The sequence below is a fragment of the Ailuropoda melanoleuca genome, chromosome 7 (assembly GCF_002007445.2).
Source record: "Ailuropoda melanoleuca isolate Jingjing chromosome 7, ASM200744v2, whole genome shotgun sequence".
NCBI lineage: Eukaryota > Metazoa > Chordata > Mammalia > Carnivora > Ursidae > Ailuropoda > Ailuropoda melanoleuca.
In genome coordinates, this window is record NC_048224.1 from 81,334,025 (window position 1) to 81,354,436 (window position 20,412).

Consider the following 20,412-nt stretch of genomic DNA (forward strand, 5'->3'; position numbering starts at 1 on the left):
AGACTATGAAGAGAGAATGGTAGGCCAGAAGCCCAAGGGAAGAGGAAGTTACATGAATGGGAGATTATTACCAGAGGTATAAATAAAACAGAAAGCACATTCAGAATATATTCATTGAGTCATCCAACAAATATTTACTGAGCATCTACTATGTGCCAGGCCCTGCTCTAGGCCCTGGGGATACTGCAGAGACAACCGGTCTCTCATCTCATGGAGCTTATAGTCCAATGGGGAAGACAGGCAATAAGCAAATAATCCCATATAAAATAGGTCATGTAAAGCATGCGGGCTTGGGGGCAGCAGGAAGGCTAAAAGGATAGAGTCTCAGCACAGTTATTTTAGATAGAGTGGTAAAGGAAGTTCTCATTGAGGTGGTTACATGTGAGATGTGAGACAGAGCCGCTTGGATATTTGAGAAAAGAGGGGTCAGGCACAGGAAGCAGCAGGTGCAAAGGCCCTACGCAGGAGGCACTTCAGAAACCCCAGGGAGGCCAGTGTGGCGGGAGTGGAGAAGGCCAGAGAGAGAGCATGGAGACGTGAGGTCAGAGAGGTGGCAGGGACAGAGGGGGGCCCCTTATTGGCCACGGTAAGCATTTTCTGTTTTCGTCTCATTGTGATGGAAGTCATGGATGTGAGGAAGAGGAGTTGGGGGTCTGACTTAAACAGATCATCTAGCTGTTATACAGAAATTAGCAGGACTGGAAGCAGCTTGATGAGCTGGGAAGACGTGCCGAGGAGATGGGAGTCTTCTCGCCGCACACGGCTAGCGGAACTCACCACCTCATGGTGACCAGTCTCTATCAGCCCTGCCCCCGGCTCTCCTGTCCTTCAGGCTCTGCCTCAGCCTACCTGCCAAGGGCTTCTCTGTCTGCCAGTGCCCACCCAACCCATTTCTGTCCTGCCGTGCCTCTCATCACAGCTTACCAGGTGTTCGAGAACTCTCACGTCTCCTCCACTGGCCTGGGAGCTCAAGGGCCCAGGTCCTGTCTGCTTCCTGTTACGTGATTCTCCCCACATGATGACTGGCCCACAGCAGGCACTCAGTGAAGGTCTGCTGGCTGAATGGCTTCTGGCTCCTTCTCTCCAAGGCACAGTCCGATTTGGTTCCCAGAGAGCACGTGAATCTAGAATTCATAGCATTATTATTCCATTTACTTGGCTATCACTGACACCCCGGTTTATGTTGCAGGAGAATTTGAAACCTGCACAATTCTTTTCAGCGATGTGGTGACATTTACTAACATCTGTGCTGCCTGCCACCCTATCCAAATAGTGAAGATGCTGAATTCGATGTACTCCAAGTTTGACAGATTGACCAGTGTCCATGAGGTCTACAAAGTAAGTTCTTGCGAACGGCGGGGTGTGTGCCACGGCGCGCTCAGCCAGGCCACGAGCTCCGCTCTCAGCCTCCCTGATCTTCGCTGGTCTGCGGTTTGGTGTGGATGGGGGTGGGGTGAGCAGGGAGAGCTAAAAGGGAATTGGAGCTATTTTAGGAATTTTAGGTTTTAATCCTTTTATAATACTCAGCGCTGAAATGCCTTTGAAGGGCACACTGTCCCCCCAGAGAATAATTCTACCCCTTAAATTCAGCAAAAAGTCTAATGTAAATAATGTATGTCTGGTACATAGCATCATACACTAACCAGGAGCTTTGTCTTCTCCGGAACTTGTTTCTGGCAGAAGCAGAAAGGCCTTTGGGCTCTCGTGGTTTTTGTGGAATCATTTTTCTTCTCACCCCTTTCCTCATGCGCCTCATCCGGTAACTACCAGCTTTAATACGGGCCTTCTGTCACTACAGAGAAAATGACAAAAGTGTTTAGTCATGCGTTTAATGCATTAAGGAGACGCTCTGAATGCCCCTCTCCCCCTTACAGGTGGAAACAATAGGAGATGCTTACATGGTGGTGGGGGGCGTACCGGTGCCTATTGGAAGCCATGCTCAAAGAGTGGCCAACTTTGCCTTGGGGATGAGAATTTCTGCAAAAGAAGTCATGAATCCTATTACTGGAGAACCCATCCAGGTAGAGAGAAACTGGGTATTTTGCTGAACACCAGCCATCTTCTGCACAAAACAGTAGAATTCTGCTTATTAGTCTGTTCAGATGGTAACTGGGTGTGTTACAGTAATTAAAATGGGTAATTTCTCCCAACTCTTGTCTTCTCTTGCACATATTCTAAGGACTCGAGCTAATAGTAAGGATATCATCATCCCAACTTTTCTTAAATTTCAGAGGAGGCTTTGGAGCTTGGGATTTTCATGGGATTCACCACAAGCTTCTTTGTCTATGTGCTGAGCACGTCTCTCCGTTTAGTCTGCGGGGCTCCAGCCATCTTGATAGCCGGCTTTTTTATAATTTCGGCTTTGTAATTTGAGCATTCAACTCGACAAGTGGTTCAGGTTTACTGAAGAGCCAGCCCCTTCCCACCCCAAGGGAAACTGTGTGTTAGACAAGCCTTGAGGAGTCAGGCTGAGGTGGGAAACTGCCTTTGGCAGTAGGCTAGACACCAGGGTGCCGCAAGATACCTAGACTAGCTTTCCTCCCACCGTGTGGCCCTGAGTGAGACGTGTGCTCACCTCTCTCTCACGGGAGTCTACTCCTGTGAGCATGGAAGTTTGTTCACGCTATCAAAGATGGATAATCTGGAGGATGAAAAGTAGGTGTCCTCTTCTGTCTGCTCAGCAGATCCTAGCTGCCCTGTGATGTCTTAGAGCAGTGTTTCTGTGGTTTAAAATTTAATCCCTTCTCTGTTCCTGGTGGTCATATCTTCAAGATCAACTACCCAGCCAACTCAAAATAAACAGACAACTGTGAGATGGAATACAATTTTTCTAAATTATAACCCCTGTGTAGGAGATTGTAAAGACGCATTCCACTCACCCTCACGGTGAGTCTGACGCTGAGAAGTGCAGAAGGTTCTGGTTATCGTGCCCACTGCAGCCTTCTGAGCAAAAGCTGGCTTTCAGTAGTTGCAGGGAGAGCACATCTGCAATACTCGACCCATGGAAAACACAGATACATCTGTTGAAAAAAAGCCCCAGTAAAAACATCAAGATGGGAGGGAATGAGGGAAAGAGAGAAGATCAGAAAAGAGATATGTGTTTCTGGTTAAAGGGCCGTAATGTAAGCCACTGAAGAAAGAAATAATTAAAAATATACTGTTGTGTAAATACACTGTGTGTATAGGGTGTGTGCGTGTGTGTGTGTGTGTGTGTGTAAGAGGCATAGCCACAGAGATGACAGTAATGCTACACCAATAAGAAAGAAATTAAACAATGAATTCCTGGAAGCTCTCATGGTGGTTTACCAAGAAGAAAACAGGAAAAGATGTTATCAAGTTTCAGATAAGAATAGGGACATGGTTAGGCACATCATTAACTATCCACCAGAAACAACATACCATGTGGGTTATTTAAGGAAGTAGGGCAGAGGACTTGAAACATTTCTCTCTTAAGATTGCTGAGATAAGATAGTACTCTTCCAGACCTTCTATTATTTCATTCATATAGCCTTCAATATACATGTACTGAGGTCAGGCTATGCACGAGGCAGTGTTACTCAGTGTTTGACAGACTCCTTTTCCTGTAGGAACAGGCAAATTCATCTTTCTTAAAAGAAATAAGAAAGTGGTTACCCCTGAAGAGAGGGATGGAATGTCACTGGAAAGGGGCACGAGATAGTTCTGCGAGGTCATGAAAGCAGGCTGTATTATATTTTGGATGGTGGCTCCAGGGCTATATGCTCTTGTCAAAACTCACGGAGCTAAATTCTTAAGATCTGTCTTTTTATTTTATGTAAGTTATACCTCAATTTAAAAAGAAAAGCAAGAGTACTCAATGGTCCCATGTCAGTGAGGTTCTCTCTGTGCAGATCAGAGTGGGCATCCACACGGGACCGGTCTTGGCAGGCGTGGTGGGAGACAAGATGCCACGGTACTGTTTGTTTGGTGACACTGTGAACACAGCCTCTAGGATGGAAAGTCACGGGCTTCCCGACAAAGTGCACCTCAGCCCCACCGCCTACAGGTAGCCATCCATGTATTCATCCCTTCCTTTGCCTTTCCCTACTTCCAGAATGCACAGGTGCCTAGCAGCCATGGGATGGGGGTAGTGAAGGGAACCCATGGTTTGTCTTCCACGCCACACTGGCTCACAGAAGACATTAAATATTATCGAGCCTCTACTATAAGACAGTTTTGCTCCCAAGGAGCTTATGATCTAAAGCAAGGATGGGCAAAGTAGAGTCATAGGCTAAATCCAGCCTGCTGCTTGTTTTTGTAAAGAAAGTTTTATTGGAACACAGCCGTGCTTTTAGATTTACTCGTTATCTGTGGCTGCTTTCACAGTTGAGTAGCTGTGGCGGGCCGGCAAAGCTGAAAATATTTACTATCTGGTCTTTTACAAAAAATGTGTGCTGACCCGTGGTCTAGTAGAAAAAGAAAGAAATATTCAACAAATAATTATTTTGAAAGCGTGATAAGTACCATGATAAAGATGAGCATAAAATAATACTTAATGGTTTTTTGAGAACTTACCGAGGCCAACCAAATTCTAAGTTATTCTACATGTGTTAGTTCATTTACGCTTACAACAGCTCTGTGAAAACGTACTGTTATTATTCTTAGCTACAGATGAGGAAAAAATCAGGCACCAAAAGATTAATCACTTGTCTCAGGTCCCAGGTAGGCGAGGAAGGAAAAGAGCCTGGATACAACCCAAGGGTTAGGCTCTGAGTCCCGGCTTTGAGCACTGGACTCTTGTGCCTGGGTAATTCGAGCATGTGACTTGGGAGCCTAGGTGAGGGTGCCTAACCCCGTACAGACATCCTTTGTGGGAGAGGAGATTCGCGAGCTGAGTCTGAACAAGGAGGTCAGAGTAGGGTTCAGCCACAGCTGAGGTTTGGGGAGTGAAAAACCAGCAGTCCAAACACGGACACAGAGTAGGAACAGAGAACTACAGTTCCGCTTGCTGGAGAGGAAGACAGCAAGCGGAAAGTGGTGGGAGCCATGTGCGCCCCGTCGAGGAGCAAGGGTGCTCGCTGTAGGTGAAGAAGAGCCCCCGGGGAATGTGAGATTGGACACAATGGTGGTGTCAGACTCTCAGGACTGCGTAAGGGCAGATTCAAGCAGTAGGAAACGGGAAAGAGAAGGCCCGTGAGGAGCTGGGTTTGAGCCAGAGCATTGGTGGTGGGAGTTGGGGGCAAGGTAAAGTCAGCTGAACTTGGTAATTGCTAGAAATGGAAAACGAGAAAGAGGGAAGAGCCTTGAATGTCTCTCAGGCCTCCATGCTGGGTGACAGGGACCTGCATCTCACCACCAGAGACAGGACAGGTAAGAGAGCTTCTAGTTCACAGAGGCAGATGATGCGTTCGGCTTTGGAAGTGCTGAATTTGAAGGAAGCGTGGAGCATCTTAGATAGAGGGGCCATTCCATGGCTGGGTGAAATTCGGAGTCGAGGTGTTGGCTGGGGATTCTGACTTGGAGAAGGCAACATAGAGGTGGCAATTCAGCCATGAGATTGAGGAGATCACCTGGGATGGATGCAGTGGGAGAAGAACAGTGCAAATTTTAAGTGGCAGGGGGATGAAGAGGAGCCCATGTAAGGGGCAGAAGAAATAAGAAAGAACTGGCAGAATTCAGGACGAGAAGCACCCTTGTGGATATTTTCAGGGAGAAGGAATTGAACAAAAATGTCAAAATAGTAGCAAGGAGAGAAATCTATGCCCCAGTGGTTTTGGGGACACTATCAGACGTGCTCGTGGTGGAACGGTGGGGACAGACAATGGGGTATGGGTTGAAGGATTAAAGGGAGACAATGTATGGGATTAAAACAGGAGATAATAAAGTGGGAAGGTTTTTTTTTGTTTAGGATGGAAGAGACCTTAGCAGGCTAGCAGGTTGGGGGGAGGACACAAATGGTGGGAACTGAAGAGAAGGGGAGCGGTGGCTGATGGAGCCAGGCCTTGAGAAGGTGGGAAGGGAGCACAGATCAGGTGTCCTAGCTCAAGACCCCTTATCCTCTGAGACCCTCACCTTCAGAGACTGGGGTGGCCAGGCGGGTGAGAAGCTGTGGGGTCTTGCCTATGAATGTTTTCAATTTTATAGAAGAATCACAAAGGTCACAAAGTAGGAGGCACAGTCAGCAACTGGAGAGTGAGGAGAGCAGGTGCCCGGTGGGGGAACTAGAGGAGCACAGTGAAGGTCTGAAATCTCCAGGAACTGGCCAAGGACAAGGGGAGGTCGGTGAGTGCCGAGAGCTGGCTGAGGCACCTGACCATGGACTGGAAACATGGCTGGTCTGCATGGTTCTGCGGTTTCTCTCCAACACCTGGGCGTGGCCAGTAAATAAATGAACACACAAACATTTCACAGATATCCCATAGCTCTGTCTCTTTTCATGGTCCCCTCTCTCTACTCTTCTCTGCGGTTACTTGGCAGCCAGAAGCCATGGAGAAAGCTTGGGGAGTGAGGATGGGCATGCTGACCACATGGGGTAATGGGGTGCTTGGGGAGGATGGAAAGGAGAGTGCTGATTTCCGAGGAGCCTCCTGTTTCAGAGCCATGTGGGGCTGGTGCACACAGGGGCGGAGAGGACGTGGTTGCTGCAGCACGCGGGCTGTGGGTATGAGCAGTGTGTTGGAGGGAGGAAAGGTGGAGCACGGTCTCGGGATTTTGGTGGGTCCCCTGTGCTCTCACTCTGCCTCCGGCACCCTGTTCAGCGCGTCTGAGCTTCACGCTCCCTCCTCCCCCCAGCTGCCTCTTTGCCCCACTTAGCAGGCCTGGCCAATGTCCTGGGGTCACCCTCTACCCCCCCAATCCGTGTGTGCCTGGGACCCAGACTTCTCCTGCATCACCGTCTCCATTGTAGCGATTCTCAAACTGTAGTACTGCGATCTTTGATATCTGGTGCATTTTTCCCCCTCTGTGCAGCGCTCTGGAAAATCAAGGCTTTGAAATAATTGAGAGGGGTGAAATTGAAGTGAAAGGGAAAGGGAAAATGACCACGTACTTTCTGATCCGGAACCTGCATGCCTCAGAGGACGAGATCATGGGCAGACCTCAAAGCCTGCCTGATCGCAAGGGTGAGCATAAAGGAAAAGCCACATCTCAGTGGTGGATATTTTTCCCGCTGACAACAACTTCGGATGTGTTTAGTGTGGCCCTTAAGCATGCAGGGTCAGCCAGGATGTCATCCGTTCACACCCCCTTCCATTCGGTCCAAGCTCCCAAGGATCAGAGGAGCCAGGATGAGCCCTTGCACCCCGGACAGTCTGATGTTCCTTGACGGGGGCCGATGCGCCCAGCCTCAACGGTCCCTCACGCATTTGTTTTCAAGGTTCTTTCCTGCCCCAGAAAGGGGCTTTTCCCATCAGCCTTTCCTGCAGCTGGGGGACGATTCTAGAATCTCTCCCTGCTCCTCAGCCTCAGAACAGGCTTGCTTCACAACCTTCCTCATTTTCTGCTGGCTTCTAAAACTGGTAAGAAGGACAAGACCCGTGACTCACCCGCTCCAGGAATGACAGGAGAGTGAGTTTAGGTTAAAACAACCCCAGCTCTAAGCCAGCGCAGGGATCACCATTTGGCTCACGGTTCTCATGCACAGCAGCCGCTGGAATCCGAGGAGGTCCCCCTCAGCTGCCCTCCGCCCCACGTGGCCAGTGCCCCTTAACATCTGCCCCGGTTAACGCAGGGAGGTGCTGACCCAAAGGGGAGACCCAGTAGCAGGAGGCAAACCTTCCTGAACCTCCGAAGCAAACTGGAGGAGGAAATGGATTCATTTTGACAGGAGCTAATCTTTAGCTGCTCCAGGGGCCTGCAAAGGAAAATATCGAAATCCAGAGGTTTCTTGTTGCTAATATGCGCAGGATGTCTCTTTGGGACTCATGAATTATGGTTACTGTTTCAAAAAGAGAGGCTCTACCAATAAAGGGATGGGTATTGGAAGAACTTCTAGAACTGCTTTCATAGTGTTTTCGGTGCACGTTAGTATCCCTGTGAGTTGCGATGGGTTTTGGCCACATTTTAGTGCTAAGGACACTGAGATAGAAAGATATATATTAAAAATTTGGGATAACTGTGGCTAATAAAGACTGGAAGCCACCCTTAACAGAGTTTTTGGCCTCTGAATTTCTAGGCTCAGGACACCTCGCCCACGACATCACCTTCTCCCTCCCCACAGGGAGGATTGCTAGAAAGGGATAAGCAATTTCTTTGTTGTCAAAACTAGACAATGTGAACGGGGAGCGGTGTTTTGCCACCTGACTGTGGGAGAGAGGAGACAGAGCTAGAGGCTTTAACATCAGGACAGACAGAATCCTGCCCAGAAGATGCCCCCAGCTCAAACTGGGTACAGCTTTCTCCCATTCCCCCTGCAGGGGTTCTCAAATGGGAAAGTTTGACAAACAGGATTCTAGAACATGGTATGGGTCAGTAGACTCTAACCTACTTTTCTTAGCTAGAGAAACAAAACAAAATAAAAATAACTGAGAGTAGAATATAAGTAAGCTTGTCTCAGTTAAAAATCTCAGTATGGACCCTGAGAAAGAGGAGAAAGGATGTGTGTGTAGGGGGGTAACCCCATCTGGACCCTAACCAGCTTCTCTGTGCAAGCTGGGGAAAGGCCCACTTTGGATAGGTAGCCCTCCAGGTATGGCTTATGGTAAAAGGAAAGTTACCCGCTCCTCTGGGCTGATGTCAGCCCCCAGCCTAAACTTCTTGGCCAGGAATCTCTGTGCAGAGAAAGGGCACAACCCTGTGTGCAGAACCCAGAAAGATCTTGGCCTCTTTTCTTTCCATGCTTCTCTCAGCTTCCCTCGCCCCTTTCCCCGTCAGCCGAGGATCTCCTGCGGTAAGCCTCAGCTGTCTGGCCCTGGGAAAGGGAGTGCCTGTCCCTCCCATCCCCACTGTGGTGCAGTGCTAGAGATGGCCCCAAGAACGTGCCCCCATTAACTTTCAGGGACCAAGGGACTTTGTCCCACACAACAAAACCGAGTCTCTCAAAGCCAGTGATGGAGGACAGGGATACAGAAACACTAATGTGTCCTATTACTTTCCAAATTGGCCTCTTCCCTCAGATGATCTTCTGTAGGACACACACGCTAGCTTTTTGGGGTGATTTGGAGGAGGTGTGGGAGGAAGACCAAGAAAATGAATGAGCAGATTGGAATTGCAGCCAGCACGAAACCACGGGGAGACGGCAGCCGGGCAGGGTGAGGGGACCTCAGCAGTGACCCTCCTGTGCCCTCATTAGTCCGAGCTCCTCCCCCACCTGGCATGAGGGGACACCCAGGAGGTGACAGAACCAAGAAGGGACAGCACCCCGGAGTGCTCTTCCTCAAGCTGTTCTCCTTTCTCCCCTTTGTTCTCGAAAGCAGGCGCATTTGCCCCTTCATCTTCTAGCTGGTGAAGGCATTAGGCATGTTAAATGCCCTGCAGTCTCTCCAGCAGTTGGAACCACTGTCTGGTTGGTCCTCCACACAATGGGAAGCTGGCAACATACCCAAGGGGCGGCTGATGGTCAGAGGCCTCAAAGAAAGGCCCCCCACCTCTGCCGCTCATGAAGCCGGCTGGCCATTCTCACTTCTCCTTCTCCACGGGCTTGTTTGCAGGGGCAAGTGCTCAAGGGAACCAAGACCGCAGAGCTGTTGCCATCATGCGGTACGAGGACAGTGAGCAGCCGCCCGCGATGAGTGACAAGGCAGACGGTGAGTACACCGACCGTTACACCCCCCCAGCGCCGCGGTGTACAGAGGGAGGATTGCTGGGTTCAGAGGTGTGGTGAGTGGTGAGTGGCAAAAAGCCCAACAGGGATAGCTCGAGTGGAGTTTGGGGGCCTGGGGCAAGAGGCTTCTGACGTTGCTCGTTGTATTTTGAACACAACCCACCCACCTCCCCACCCCTAGTGGGCCGGGGGACCCTCTCCGGAAGTTTTCTCTATGCCGCCCTCCAAAAGAACGTTTAATACTCAGAAAAACATATTGGTCTCCAGGTACCCGTGAAACAAAGTTTGTCTGGACGTCATGCCCTCGGTAGCACGCCACCTGTGAACAAGTAGTGCCAGAGAGTTCCGAATTGTTCCCACCATAGCGTGCTTCAGAGCGACCTCAGAGTAGTGGCAATCGAAGTAAAGGCCCAGTGACTGTCTTCTCTGTTTTGTCCCCGAAGGTGGTAGGAATGGGAGGTTTCCCTCAATCCATGCCTACTCTTTACTCCCTGGTGAGCCACTTGGCTCCCTTGAGAGCCACTCGAAGCACCGACACCCCTGGGTTTTGAGGGTGGGGACAGAGAGTGGTGAGGAAGGACCAGAGATAGGACTGCAGAATGAACTGCTGTAGTGGCAGCCCCCCCCATCCTCCCCCCTGCCCCCGCACTTGTCCTCTCTGGCTCTGTGCAGCCACTGCCGCCCTCTTGCTTTCTGGAAACCTCATGCAAGAGGGTCCAGATGGGATTAAGCTTTCGAGGCAAGGCAGCCGTGTCTGTCTGTTAAAGAGCTTAGCTATAGTTATTTTTATTAGACAGTATCTTTTGAGTGTTACCTGAGCTCTGGCGTTGGGTGCTGTCCTGGTGCCTGAAGACTTCCCTCTAGTTCAATCCCAGAATCTGAGGCTAAGGGAATGATCAGTGCTCTTCCTTTCAATTCTGAGAGGAGACAAGGTAAAACGCCCTTTACTCTGATCGGGGTTCTGGGGGAATCTTGGACTCTGGGGCATGAGGGGCTCTAAGCAGACTTTCCATCATTACTCAGAGGCATTGCCCTCCCCGCCCCACTCCTTCCCTTCCTACAGTTGCATGTTCCTGAGTGATGTTTGATCTTTGATGTTATTACAGTACGGGATTGTGACGCTCATCTTACATATGGGATTGTGACGTTCCTAGATTCATTCAACAGCATCTCTTGGGAAACTGTTGATGCTCCAGGGAAACGGAGTGGAGGCCAGGCCTAGGTTGCAGTCTGTCAGTGCTCGCTGAACTAAAGACTTGAGTCCCTGCCTCACACGGCCTGCACTTTAGGAGTGGAAGACAGACGATCTGTAGCAAAATAAATTAGATCACTTTAGGTAGTGACAAATGTTAGGAAGAAGGTAAAAAACTGAGTGATGGAGAAGAGGGCCAGTGAAAGGTCCTCTGGGGCAGCAGTATTTGAGCTGAAGTGTGTAGGAAGGACCAGAGCTGTCCATGCGGCTATCATGGGCGCTTCCAGACAGCACCATGGCTGAAGGCAAACATGAGCGTGGCAAGCTCAAAGAAGATTAAAAAGGCCATTGTATCTAAAGAGGGGTGGAAGAGGGATGGGAGCAGGAGGGGAGGAAGTCAGAGTGGTCTTGAGCTTTCCTAGCCACATACAGAAAGTCTGAGCATAAGCAAGGGGCAAGGTAGGGGGCTGCTGGGGCTCCATGGGAACATTCCACAGGAGAAGGTCTCTGGCGCTTGCGTTCCGAAATGACTGCTCCATAAACAGCTCAGGATGGGAGGTCTAAGAACTCTTCATGCTCCAAGAAGGTGGACAAACTCATTTTTCAAACTTGTGCTACGTGGGGATCCCTCCACAGAAGAAACCAACAGGTATGGGCAGGGCTGGGCTTCTTGCTTAAAAAGGGGACAGAAGTTTCTCAGCTGGGCCCCTGATTCCGTATCTCCTCCAGCTGCTGCTTTGCTGGACATAAACCGGTATCAACCACTACAGAAGGAGAAACTGAGGCCACTTCAGTTTGGGGGTGAAAACTGGGTGGGTAGAGAACAGGCATTTGTTGGGCAACTAGCTAGTGCTGGGCATTTTACTCATTTGATACAACAGTCCCATGACTGTTCCCATAACAGGTAAGAAACCTGAAGTTCAGAAAGGTGGTATAATTTAGACGAAGTCATGCAAGAAGTAAGTGGAAGAAGTAGGACTGGATCTTTATGCTTGCTTGTCTTGGGCAGCCCGTGTCCATGTGAGCAATGGACCAAAAGGACTTCAGTGTCCCCAGGGGATAGGCCGCTGTGTGTGGACCTCCAGGCTTCACAGCGCCTCCGCCATGTTTCCCTCAGATCCTCTGGGCCCCCACTGAGCAGCTTTCTGGTTGTTGGGTGTGATCAGCAGGCACATTAGTGAGGACCAGCTCATACCCTGAGGGTCAGGGATAAACTGGGGTGTGAGCCAGAGGCTTGGAAATGAGGACAAAGCCAGCCGGGCCATTGGGCCTCACTCTGGCTACCCAAACTCAGACCTACCAAATCAGAAATTGCTGGGGCTCACTGAATCTCTGTGGGGCCCAGCCGAAGTGTCTGCTGTGGCCATAGGAAACACTCCAGCAGGACCCAGGCCTGCAGGCTGCACCCAGGACCTCATTTGCACTTCAATAACACGCTTTTCTTTCACTCCACTGTGGATCTGGGTGTTAGATGTGTCAGAGGAGAGGCTCCCCGGTGCAATTAAACGGGAGTATTGAGCCGGAGAGAAATCAGTGTGTGTTGACTCGGATGTTTGAGCAACCACCTTTCAGGATTGACTAAAGAGTTGGCCTTCCAGCTGTCCCTGCTGGCGGGCTCTTCTGGCATCCCGTCAGAGCCCTGTTAATGTGTTTTTCAAATTTCAGCTTGCTTCAACTTGTCTCCGAACTGCTTCTCCCGACAATTAGAATAATGGGTTCCAGGCTGACCTGCAGGCAGCACTTAGGCACACAGCCCAGGCTCCTCTCTAGAGGTGACCCCTTCTTATAAATCAGTCCAAGGGGGTCCACTTGCCGGGTTCATGGTGGGTTAAGTTGGTTTGGAGGGCTTCTTATGCCCACTCCTAATTGTTCCTCTGGAGCATGTTAGTGGCGGGGGTCTCTGTCTCTGAGTTCAGTGGTCTACCTGCCGGGGGCTTTGCTGATTCCCTCAAACCTGACTCCCCATTCCCGACAGGAGGGACTTCCCCACCCTGAGCAGTCCCCCGGGTGACGGAGTCTTGCGTGAGTTTGCAGTCACTTAATTGGCAGGTCCTTGCCCCTCACTTTGCAGAGTCTTGACAATACAAGCGTCTTTCCCAGATGTGTCCAGGGAGCTGGGGCCCAGCTGGTTCGGAGCCAGGCTAAGAAGCCTGGGCCTGTGTTTCTGGCCCCCAGGCCTTTCAGCGGCAGCCTTTCTGAGGCCTTTCCTTTTTTTTTTTCTTTAAAGATTTTATTTATTTATTTGACAGAGACAGCCAGCGAGAGAGGGAACACAAGCAGGGGGAGTGGGAGAGGGAGAAGCAGGCTCCCAGCAGAGGAGCCTGATGTGGGGCTTGATCCCATAACGCCGGGATCATGCCCTGAGCCAGAGGCAGATGCTTAATGACTGCACCAGTCAGGCGCCCCTCTGAGGCCTTTCTAAGCGTGGCTGTCAAATCTTCCTGACCTTTTCTACTTGGGGCCGATGAATGGCATAGTTGTGCCCTGAGCCAGAGGCAGATGCTTAATGACTGCACCAGTCAGGCGCCCCTCTGAGGCCTTTCTAAGCGTGGCTGTCAAATCTTCCTGACCTTTTCTACTTGGGGCCGATGAATGGCATAGTTGTTTTGTTTGTTTTTGCTAGAAGACTGGCCTTCATATTTATTTATTTATTAATATGGGAGTATAGTTGACACCACGAAGCCACATCCGTTTCAGGGGTGCAACGCAGTGATTGGACAAGCGCATACGTGATGCTGTGCTCACCACAGCGTAGCCGCCATCTATCACCGGGCTGTTTACTACAGTACCATTGACTATATTCCCTATGCCGTGCCTTTTATCCCTGAGGCATAGCTGTTTTTAAGCTCAGGCTTTCTAGAAGTTGAGCTATTAACCCAACAACATTCCGTAGAAGGAAGATCCTGGGAAGTACAAATGAACTCTTGACAACTGAGGCGTTTACTGATGGAAGGTCGTTGTCAGTCTCGGGCTGAAGTCCTTTGTTGTCAGCCTTGATGTCATCAACCAGGCTGTGCCCTCAGGAGCCGGTCAGCATGGGAAGGTAATGGGTGGCAAGGCATCAGACTCAGAGGGCTGGGCCTCACCCCAGAAGTGACTCAGTAGGCTCAGAGGGGGTCTTCCAACTCTGGTTTATTAGTTGACCATCTCCAAAGGGCATTCTTATGAGCTGCCAGGGTAGGGGACCACCATCATGGTGGAATGAGATGGAGCTTGAAGTCAGAGTTCCTGGGGATGTGTCCACGGCCTGGTGCCCCTTAACCAGCTGTGTCACTTTGGGCAAGTCCTCTTTGCTTCATTTTCTCAACCTGAAAGCAGAGTGCCTGCTTTACCCAGTTACCTTGAGGAATATATGAGATGTTATGTATAATCTGGAAACTGTAAAGTGCTGAAGACATGTCACGTATGCCAACAACTTTGCCAGTGAGGGACCCTACCGTTGGGAATTCACTCACTTGACAAATATGTGATGGCAGGAACAGGCAGATCAAGGATGTGGCCTCTGCTCTGACCTCTGGAGAATGCAGGGGCTTCTGGAAGCTGGAGATCTGGTTGCTCCAGGTCATGGCCTCTTTTGCCCATGGACAGAAATAGGAAACGAGGGGATGGGTGATTCTAGAAAGGCAACCACCCTCACGAAATCTGGAGACCCCATTGCACCATTTTTATAACTAGGATAAAATTCTCTCACTGGTGGAGTTTCCCCCCAAAAAGATCACTTCTAGAATTTGTGGCCCCTTTCTCTGTTCACACCTAAAAAAAAGTATGGTATGGCCAGCCTGACCTCCCCCCCCCCACCAGGAGGTAGATTCACTGGAAAATAAATCCAGATGGAACCAAGTAGGAGGAGATAAAGTGTTTCTGCACACACAGAGACCATTCAGAGTAAAGGTCAGGCCGGGTGCAGGGTGAGAGGTTCAAGTGGGAGGGCTCCCCAATGGCAGGCACCATGTGGGACGCACCCAAATGGGGTGAAGTCTTGAGGACGACTGAAAAGACCCAAGAGAGAGTCAGACTTCAGGTTCAAGCCAAAAGTCCTGCCCTCATCATGGAAAGTCGGTACTGAAACCAAGACTCGGTTTCCCACATCCTATTCTATCTAGGAGGTTAGATACAGATGAGGAATGCAGATGAGGAATTATTACCATCACAAATGTAAGAATTCCTTCCTATAACCCCATGTCATACCCTTTATGTCATAGAGTCCTGTCTGTAATGATCAGCCAGTGACCCAAAGTCCACGTATTTTTCCCTAGGCAGCAACATTTTCCCAAACTCTCTTTGCTCTCACTGCTGCGCTATGGCATCCCCCAATTTCGCATTTGACAACACTGTACAAGCAATGGTTGTTTTCCAAACAGGGGAAGATGTCTTCTACAACCACTTAATTCATTTTTAATAGCCATTGAAGTGGGTTTCTGTGCTGCTTTTAATTCTTTCCTGGGCTGTGTTGGTTTGCTCAACTGAAGATTATTTGTTTATTCATTTATATTATAGAAGGAATATTGAATTATTATTACTATCTTAAAACCAGAAACTGAAGATAAATCAAAAGAAGAAAGCAAAAGCACCAGTAATTCCATCACCTGGAGAGACTACTATCGAATTTTGGGGGCCTATCTGTCAAACTTACGTATGTGAGGGTCCCATGGTGCATGTGTAGACATGTGTGCTTCTCCTTACAAAATTGGGATTGTCACACGTACACTGTTTTGTAACTTGGGAGGTCATGAATTTCTTTCCTTTGAACATTTAAACACATTGCAAAAAAGAGGGAAAATTTTAAGAAGACATAATGTGCACCATGTGGTATAGTTGCTTCCCACGTGACTTACGCTGTTTGCTGCACACCGAAAGTCACATTTTGTATTGCATGAAGTGGAAACTCCAATTATTTTGTGCTTCTGCAAATTTGTAATACATCTGTGATGTCCCTGATATTCTGTGAGTCATAACATTGCCTCTGAATTTTCCAAGAAAGACTAATTGAGTTTTGGGTCTTTAGAGGTTATCTAGATATCAGTAGTCCATGATATTGGAATTCTCAATCAGAAAACTTAATTAACCACGACATACATTTTCCAACTATGCACAATAATGAGCATTAACCATAGCAAGATGATGGTACTAATAGACAGTCCTTGGGGGTTGTGAGCAATGGTCTTATAAGAGCAAAAGATGAGTGAGAATTCCTCTCCAGCAAACAAGGAAATTCTTCCACCATCTGGAGTGTGGAATTGGATTGGGGTAAAATGTCAAATATATATGTGTAGAAATTCCAGGAGAGTCTTGCAATTCCATACGGATCAAGTCTTGTTTGAATCGTCAGGCGGCATTGGTTCAAATTGACAAGGTCATGTTTGGCCCGTTAGTTTTCAATAATGCTGTCTCAGTTCTCCCAACACGATGTTAGCTGGCCATTTTTTTCTCCTCGTCCATCGGGTACTTTTTCCTCAAGGACGGAAAAGGGAAAGGGGAAGATGAGCTTAATAAAAGTGCAAGGGAAAAGTGGGAAAAATGGAGGAGAAAGAGGACCACAGTTAAGACACAAGTGAGAAAGGAAAAAAACTGGCTCAGTTAGAAGAAAGAAAAATATGCTGTGGGAGCAAGGGACATGAAGTGGGGGTGGAAGGGAGGGAAGTAAGTTGAAAACTTTTTGAGAAGAGAAATTAGAAGAAAGAAAAACACGAGAAAGTGTCGAATAACGGGGAGGCTAAAGGGTCTGTGAGTTATTCTTTCCTAGTGTTGAGTTTACTTCCAAAATTCTTTGTGAGAGGTAAAGCCAGAAGTTGGATGAGTCGTCTTCGCTACAAAGAAATTATGGTGCTTTCTGGAAGTAGGGGCACGTCATACACGGAGCCTCCCATGAACAGCAAAAGAAAAAGATTTCCTTTGCTAGAGTCCCTTATTTTAGCAATGCCAACCCCTTCTTGTTCAGTTTGTACTTTTGTTAAGGCGACCCCCCACTTTTGGTACAATTCCAGAGACACAAAACTTGTTCAGGCACTCACAATACTGTCTTGCAGAGGTTTTCTCTCGTGGGTTCTCCTAACTTCTGTATGGGTTGAGTGGGAGGCAGATGGATTGTGTAGTAATCCTCTTACATCTGGAGAAACTGAGGCATGGAGAGAAGTTAGATGGGGAGAGTTCAGTTGCCCCTTTTAGTGCTGATGGGCAGTGACAGAGCCAGGGGCAGCCATGTCTTCTCAATAGAAATAATTACATTTCTATATGTAATTAACTCCTTTCCCCTCTATTTGCCATGATACCACAACAAAACTGATCTCAAACTTTTCAAACACACTGTCCTTATCACTAATCTTGCATATTTCCATTTTGGAAAAATTTTGTTCCTTTAAAAATGATAATAGTGCTTATAGTTCAAAGAAAAACTATACCATAATAAGCTTTGTGATTCAAAGTGAAAAGGATAAAGGGTTTTGGGAATAATAAAACTTGTAGAGAATTAGCAAAAACCAAAAACACCCATATCTGAATAATTAACAGTATCCAAAGAGCATAACATATTGCTAAGCATGATTCAATATTTTGCAAAGCAGGGGTGTGGGGGGAGGATGTACTACAGAGCTCAAATGAATGTGTAGCCAGTGACCTCTCCACTTACGTAACTCCCCTTTGGCCACGCCCTGTAAAGATGCCACATTTGAGGGTCTTACGAACCTTGATTCCTTGTCAGATTAGCTCTAACTTATGCATGAACTGAATATACCATATGAATCCTCAGCCAGGTTTGCCCCGGTGACCTGGTTCTAGGTGTCCCACCCTCTCCCTCCCTGTGTGCTCCAGGCTCCTTTCCCAGTTTCTCACCTCATCCTGGGCCAGAGACAGGGGAGAGACTGGGGACAGGCCCAGTAGCCCCAATTTCTCCACCTGCACACCACCACTTACACTCCTTAATGACTAGTACGTTAGCAGGTTCTTGGTGCGGAAAACTACCCATTGCTTTTAGGGTCCAAAAACAAGGTTAATCACTGATCCAGGTTCAGGAAGGAATCTGAGGTGCTAACAGCCCCTTCTGGAGAAAGAAGTCATTCATTACTTTGGGAACCGAAGGCTGAACCTAGAAGCTCCTCCCGCATCTCCTGATTTCTAGAGCACTAGAGCCGCAAATCTATCACGTGAACCTCTCTGAACCTCAAGTGTCTCTGGAACAATGATTGGTGTAGAATGAATGAAAGAAAAGAAAAGAAAAGAAAAGAAAAGAAAAGAAAAGAAAAGAAAAGAAAAGAAAAGAAAAGAAACCAAACGGCAGTGATCTACGACTTGAAAACCTTTGATGCTAACCTTTCCAAAGGAAACCACAGGGAGAGAAGGATGAGGTGGTGACGGGTTTTCCATCAGCCTTCTTCTTTCCATTCCTTCTTTGAGTCCTGCTCCCTCCCTCCCTCCTTGTGTGGCTTGGTCACAGAGGTAGTTCTTCTCCAGGGCCTTGTCTCTGGGCTCCCTCCCATGCTTAGAATAAGAACTGGCATCTTGAGTTTGCACTCTGTGTTATCATTGTGGTAATCACTTTCTGTAAATCATCTGATTTACTTATGACAACAATCCTGGGAGGTAGGTGTAATCATCATCTCCCCACTTTTCAGATGAGGACAAACAAGGCCCAGATGGGTTAACAATGAACTGTGGCCGTCCTGGGTGTGAACCTCAGCCTGTGTGATTCTGACGCTCAGACCTCATAGACGGTCACAGAGCCAGGGAAGTCTGGAGGCTCGGGGCGGTATGTGAGTTACACACAAGCCAAGATCTGGTATGTAGCCAAGAAGATGACACAATGTGGGACCAAAGAAATACAATAGCAACAAGGCCGAGGTCTGTATGGGCTTTTTCAGCCTCGGTCACAAAGACATTCTCCTGCCCAGGAGGTAGGAGAGGAAGCCCAGAGTGCCCGCACTGTGTTTGCTGGGGCCTAGCTCAGACAGAAACCCCCTGACCACAGAGACCAGTCTGAAGCTTGACTGATTTGCTCACCTCATTGTCTCGTTTCAGCTTCTGATGAATTGGCACCTGAAGGGAGTTCAGTGGCAGGACAGGACTCTGTGAGACGCCGGTCTTCAGATCAGACAGAGACACCTCACTTTCCCAATGTCGCCCTGCCGTCTGCTTTCTGCGCTCTGCTGTAACACAGGGAAAACGAACCCCCTGGCTTCATTTTTCCCTTACTCAGTTTTATGGAGACAAAGAAAAGTAACTTCTTTTCATTTCTTAGCTCAAAACTTCTTAAGCTGCATCTCTTCCTCATAGTCCCTTTGAGAATAAAAGTCTAGAAATGAAACACAATCCCGACAAGTTTGGAAAATGTGCTTTTACAATTCTCAGTTCAAAGCCCCCCCCCCCACTTTGAGACTGAGTCCTGTTTGTTCCCACAGATGATAAGTTCGGCTGTGGGGCCTCTTTCTGTTTTCTTCTAACAGGGGTGAATGGCTTTCATGCTCTCATCGCTATGGTTCCACTGAATCCTCGCCTCTGAGCGAAAGCCCCAGTGGCCAACTTCAGAGGACACCCTGACCTCGGAGCGCGTTGTGTGCAATGTCTCGTTTTAAATGATGGTGGGAGGGAAGGGGGAGGAGGAGGTAAAGGAAAGAGCCCCAGACCCCGCAGTTTATAAATCACCCCATAACAGAGCCGGGATGTGAAAGGCACCCGGCCAGGGGTTGTGAAAGGAAATAATTTTCATTCCCAGCCCTGGGAATTATGTGAGCAATAGAACAAAAGCCGTATTCCCCAGGGATTTTCTGAAAGAAAGATGGAGGGGGAAATGTGCAAATCACAGGAAGGGCAGAGTTAGGAAAGACAGGGAAGCAGAGCAGAATGCAGCCAGACCCCCAGCTTCCTTGGCCAGCCACCTTCACGACACAGAAAGCCCCTAACTGCGTCTCGCTGTGGGGATGGAAACACCTTCTGCCGCGGAGAGTGTCGGGGAAGTTCTCAGAGGCTTGGGGTAGGGGCAGACGGGGAGTGGAGATGGGGTACAGGCTATGCATCTGCATTTGGGGATGGCCAGAAAATTATTTCTCTTTTTATCTAGGTAATAACGAAAATCTGAAGGCACACATAATGTTGTGATTCACCCTTGCTAGGACCTTACTTGGCCTGAGAGGCATTAACTGCTTTCAACAACAATTCCCAAGAGGGCCTGGGCAGGACCTAACTCTGTCCCCAGCTAATCCCAGGGGCAGAAGGGGAAGGGAAGGCAACAGCAGTTGAATTCCCTGCTCCAGCCTTCTGGGAGGCAACTGGGGACTTGTGTCTGGGAACAGGCAGGTGTGGCCCGTAGCTGAGCAAGGCTGCAGCGAGCCAGGGTTAGACTGCGCGCAAGGTGCAGATTCAAGAGATGGGGGTTCTTGTCCTGACCCTACTCTTCGATATCTTGGTGTCTCCATCTCACCCGTTATGAAATAAGGTCAGTGACAGTGGCCCCACCTACCTCAAAGGTTTTCTTGGTGAGGATTCAGTAAGATATAAAAGCACAAATATGACC

At 48.7% G+C, this 20,412-nt stretch overlaps 1 protein-coding gene and 1 long non-coding RNA gene across 2 annotated transcripts in view; one reads left to right on the forward strand and one right to left on the reverse strand.

Annotated features, from left to right (window-relative positions):
- Positions 1–19,208, forward strand: part of LOC100468070 (guanylate cyclase soluble subunit beta-2) — a 69,675-nt gene extending 50,467 nt beyond the window's left edge. Inside the window, exons 11-16 of the mRNA XM_034665110.1 lie at positions 1,190–1,338; positions 1,875–2,021; positions 3,870–4,024; positions 6,928–7,079; positions 9,606–9,701; positions 18,921–19,208. Of these exons, the coding sequence (XP_034521001.1) occupies positions 1,190–1,338; positions 1,875–2,021; positions 3,870–4,024; positions 6,928–7,079; positions 9,606–9,701; positions 18,921–19,054 (833 nt within the window). The 3' untranslated portion in view covers positions 19,055–19,208. The remainder of the gene's footprint in view (positions 1–1,189; positions 1,339–1,874; positions 2,022–3,869; positions 4,025–6,927; positions 7,080–9,605; positions 9,702–18,920) is intronic.
- On the reverse strand, positions 828–19,029 carry LOC117803088. Its single transcript, XR_004626722.1, has 5 exons — positions 18,903–19,029; positions 2,880–3,020; positions 1,899–1,977; positions 1,644–1,792; positions 828–1,124 (listed from the first exon to the last, which is right to left on the reverse strand). It is a non-coding gene; the product is annotated as an uncharacterized LOC117803088 (long non-coding RNA).
- Positions 19,209–20,412: the final 1,204 nt, after the last annotated feature.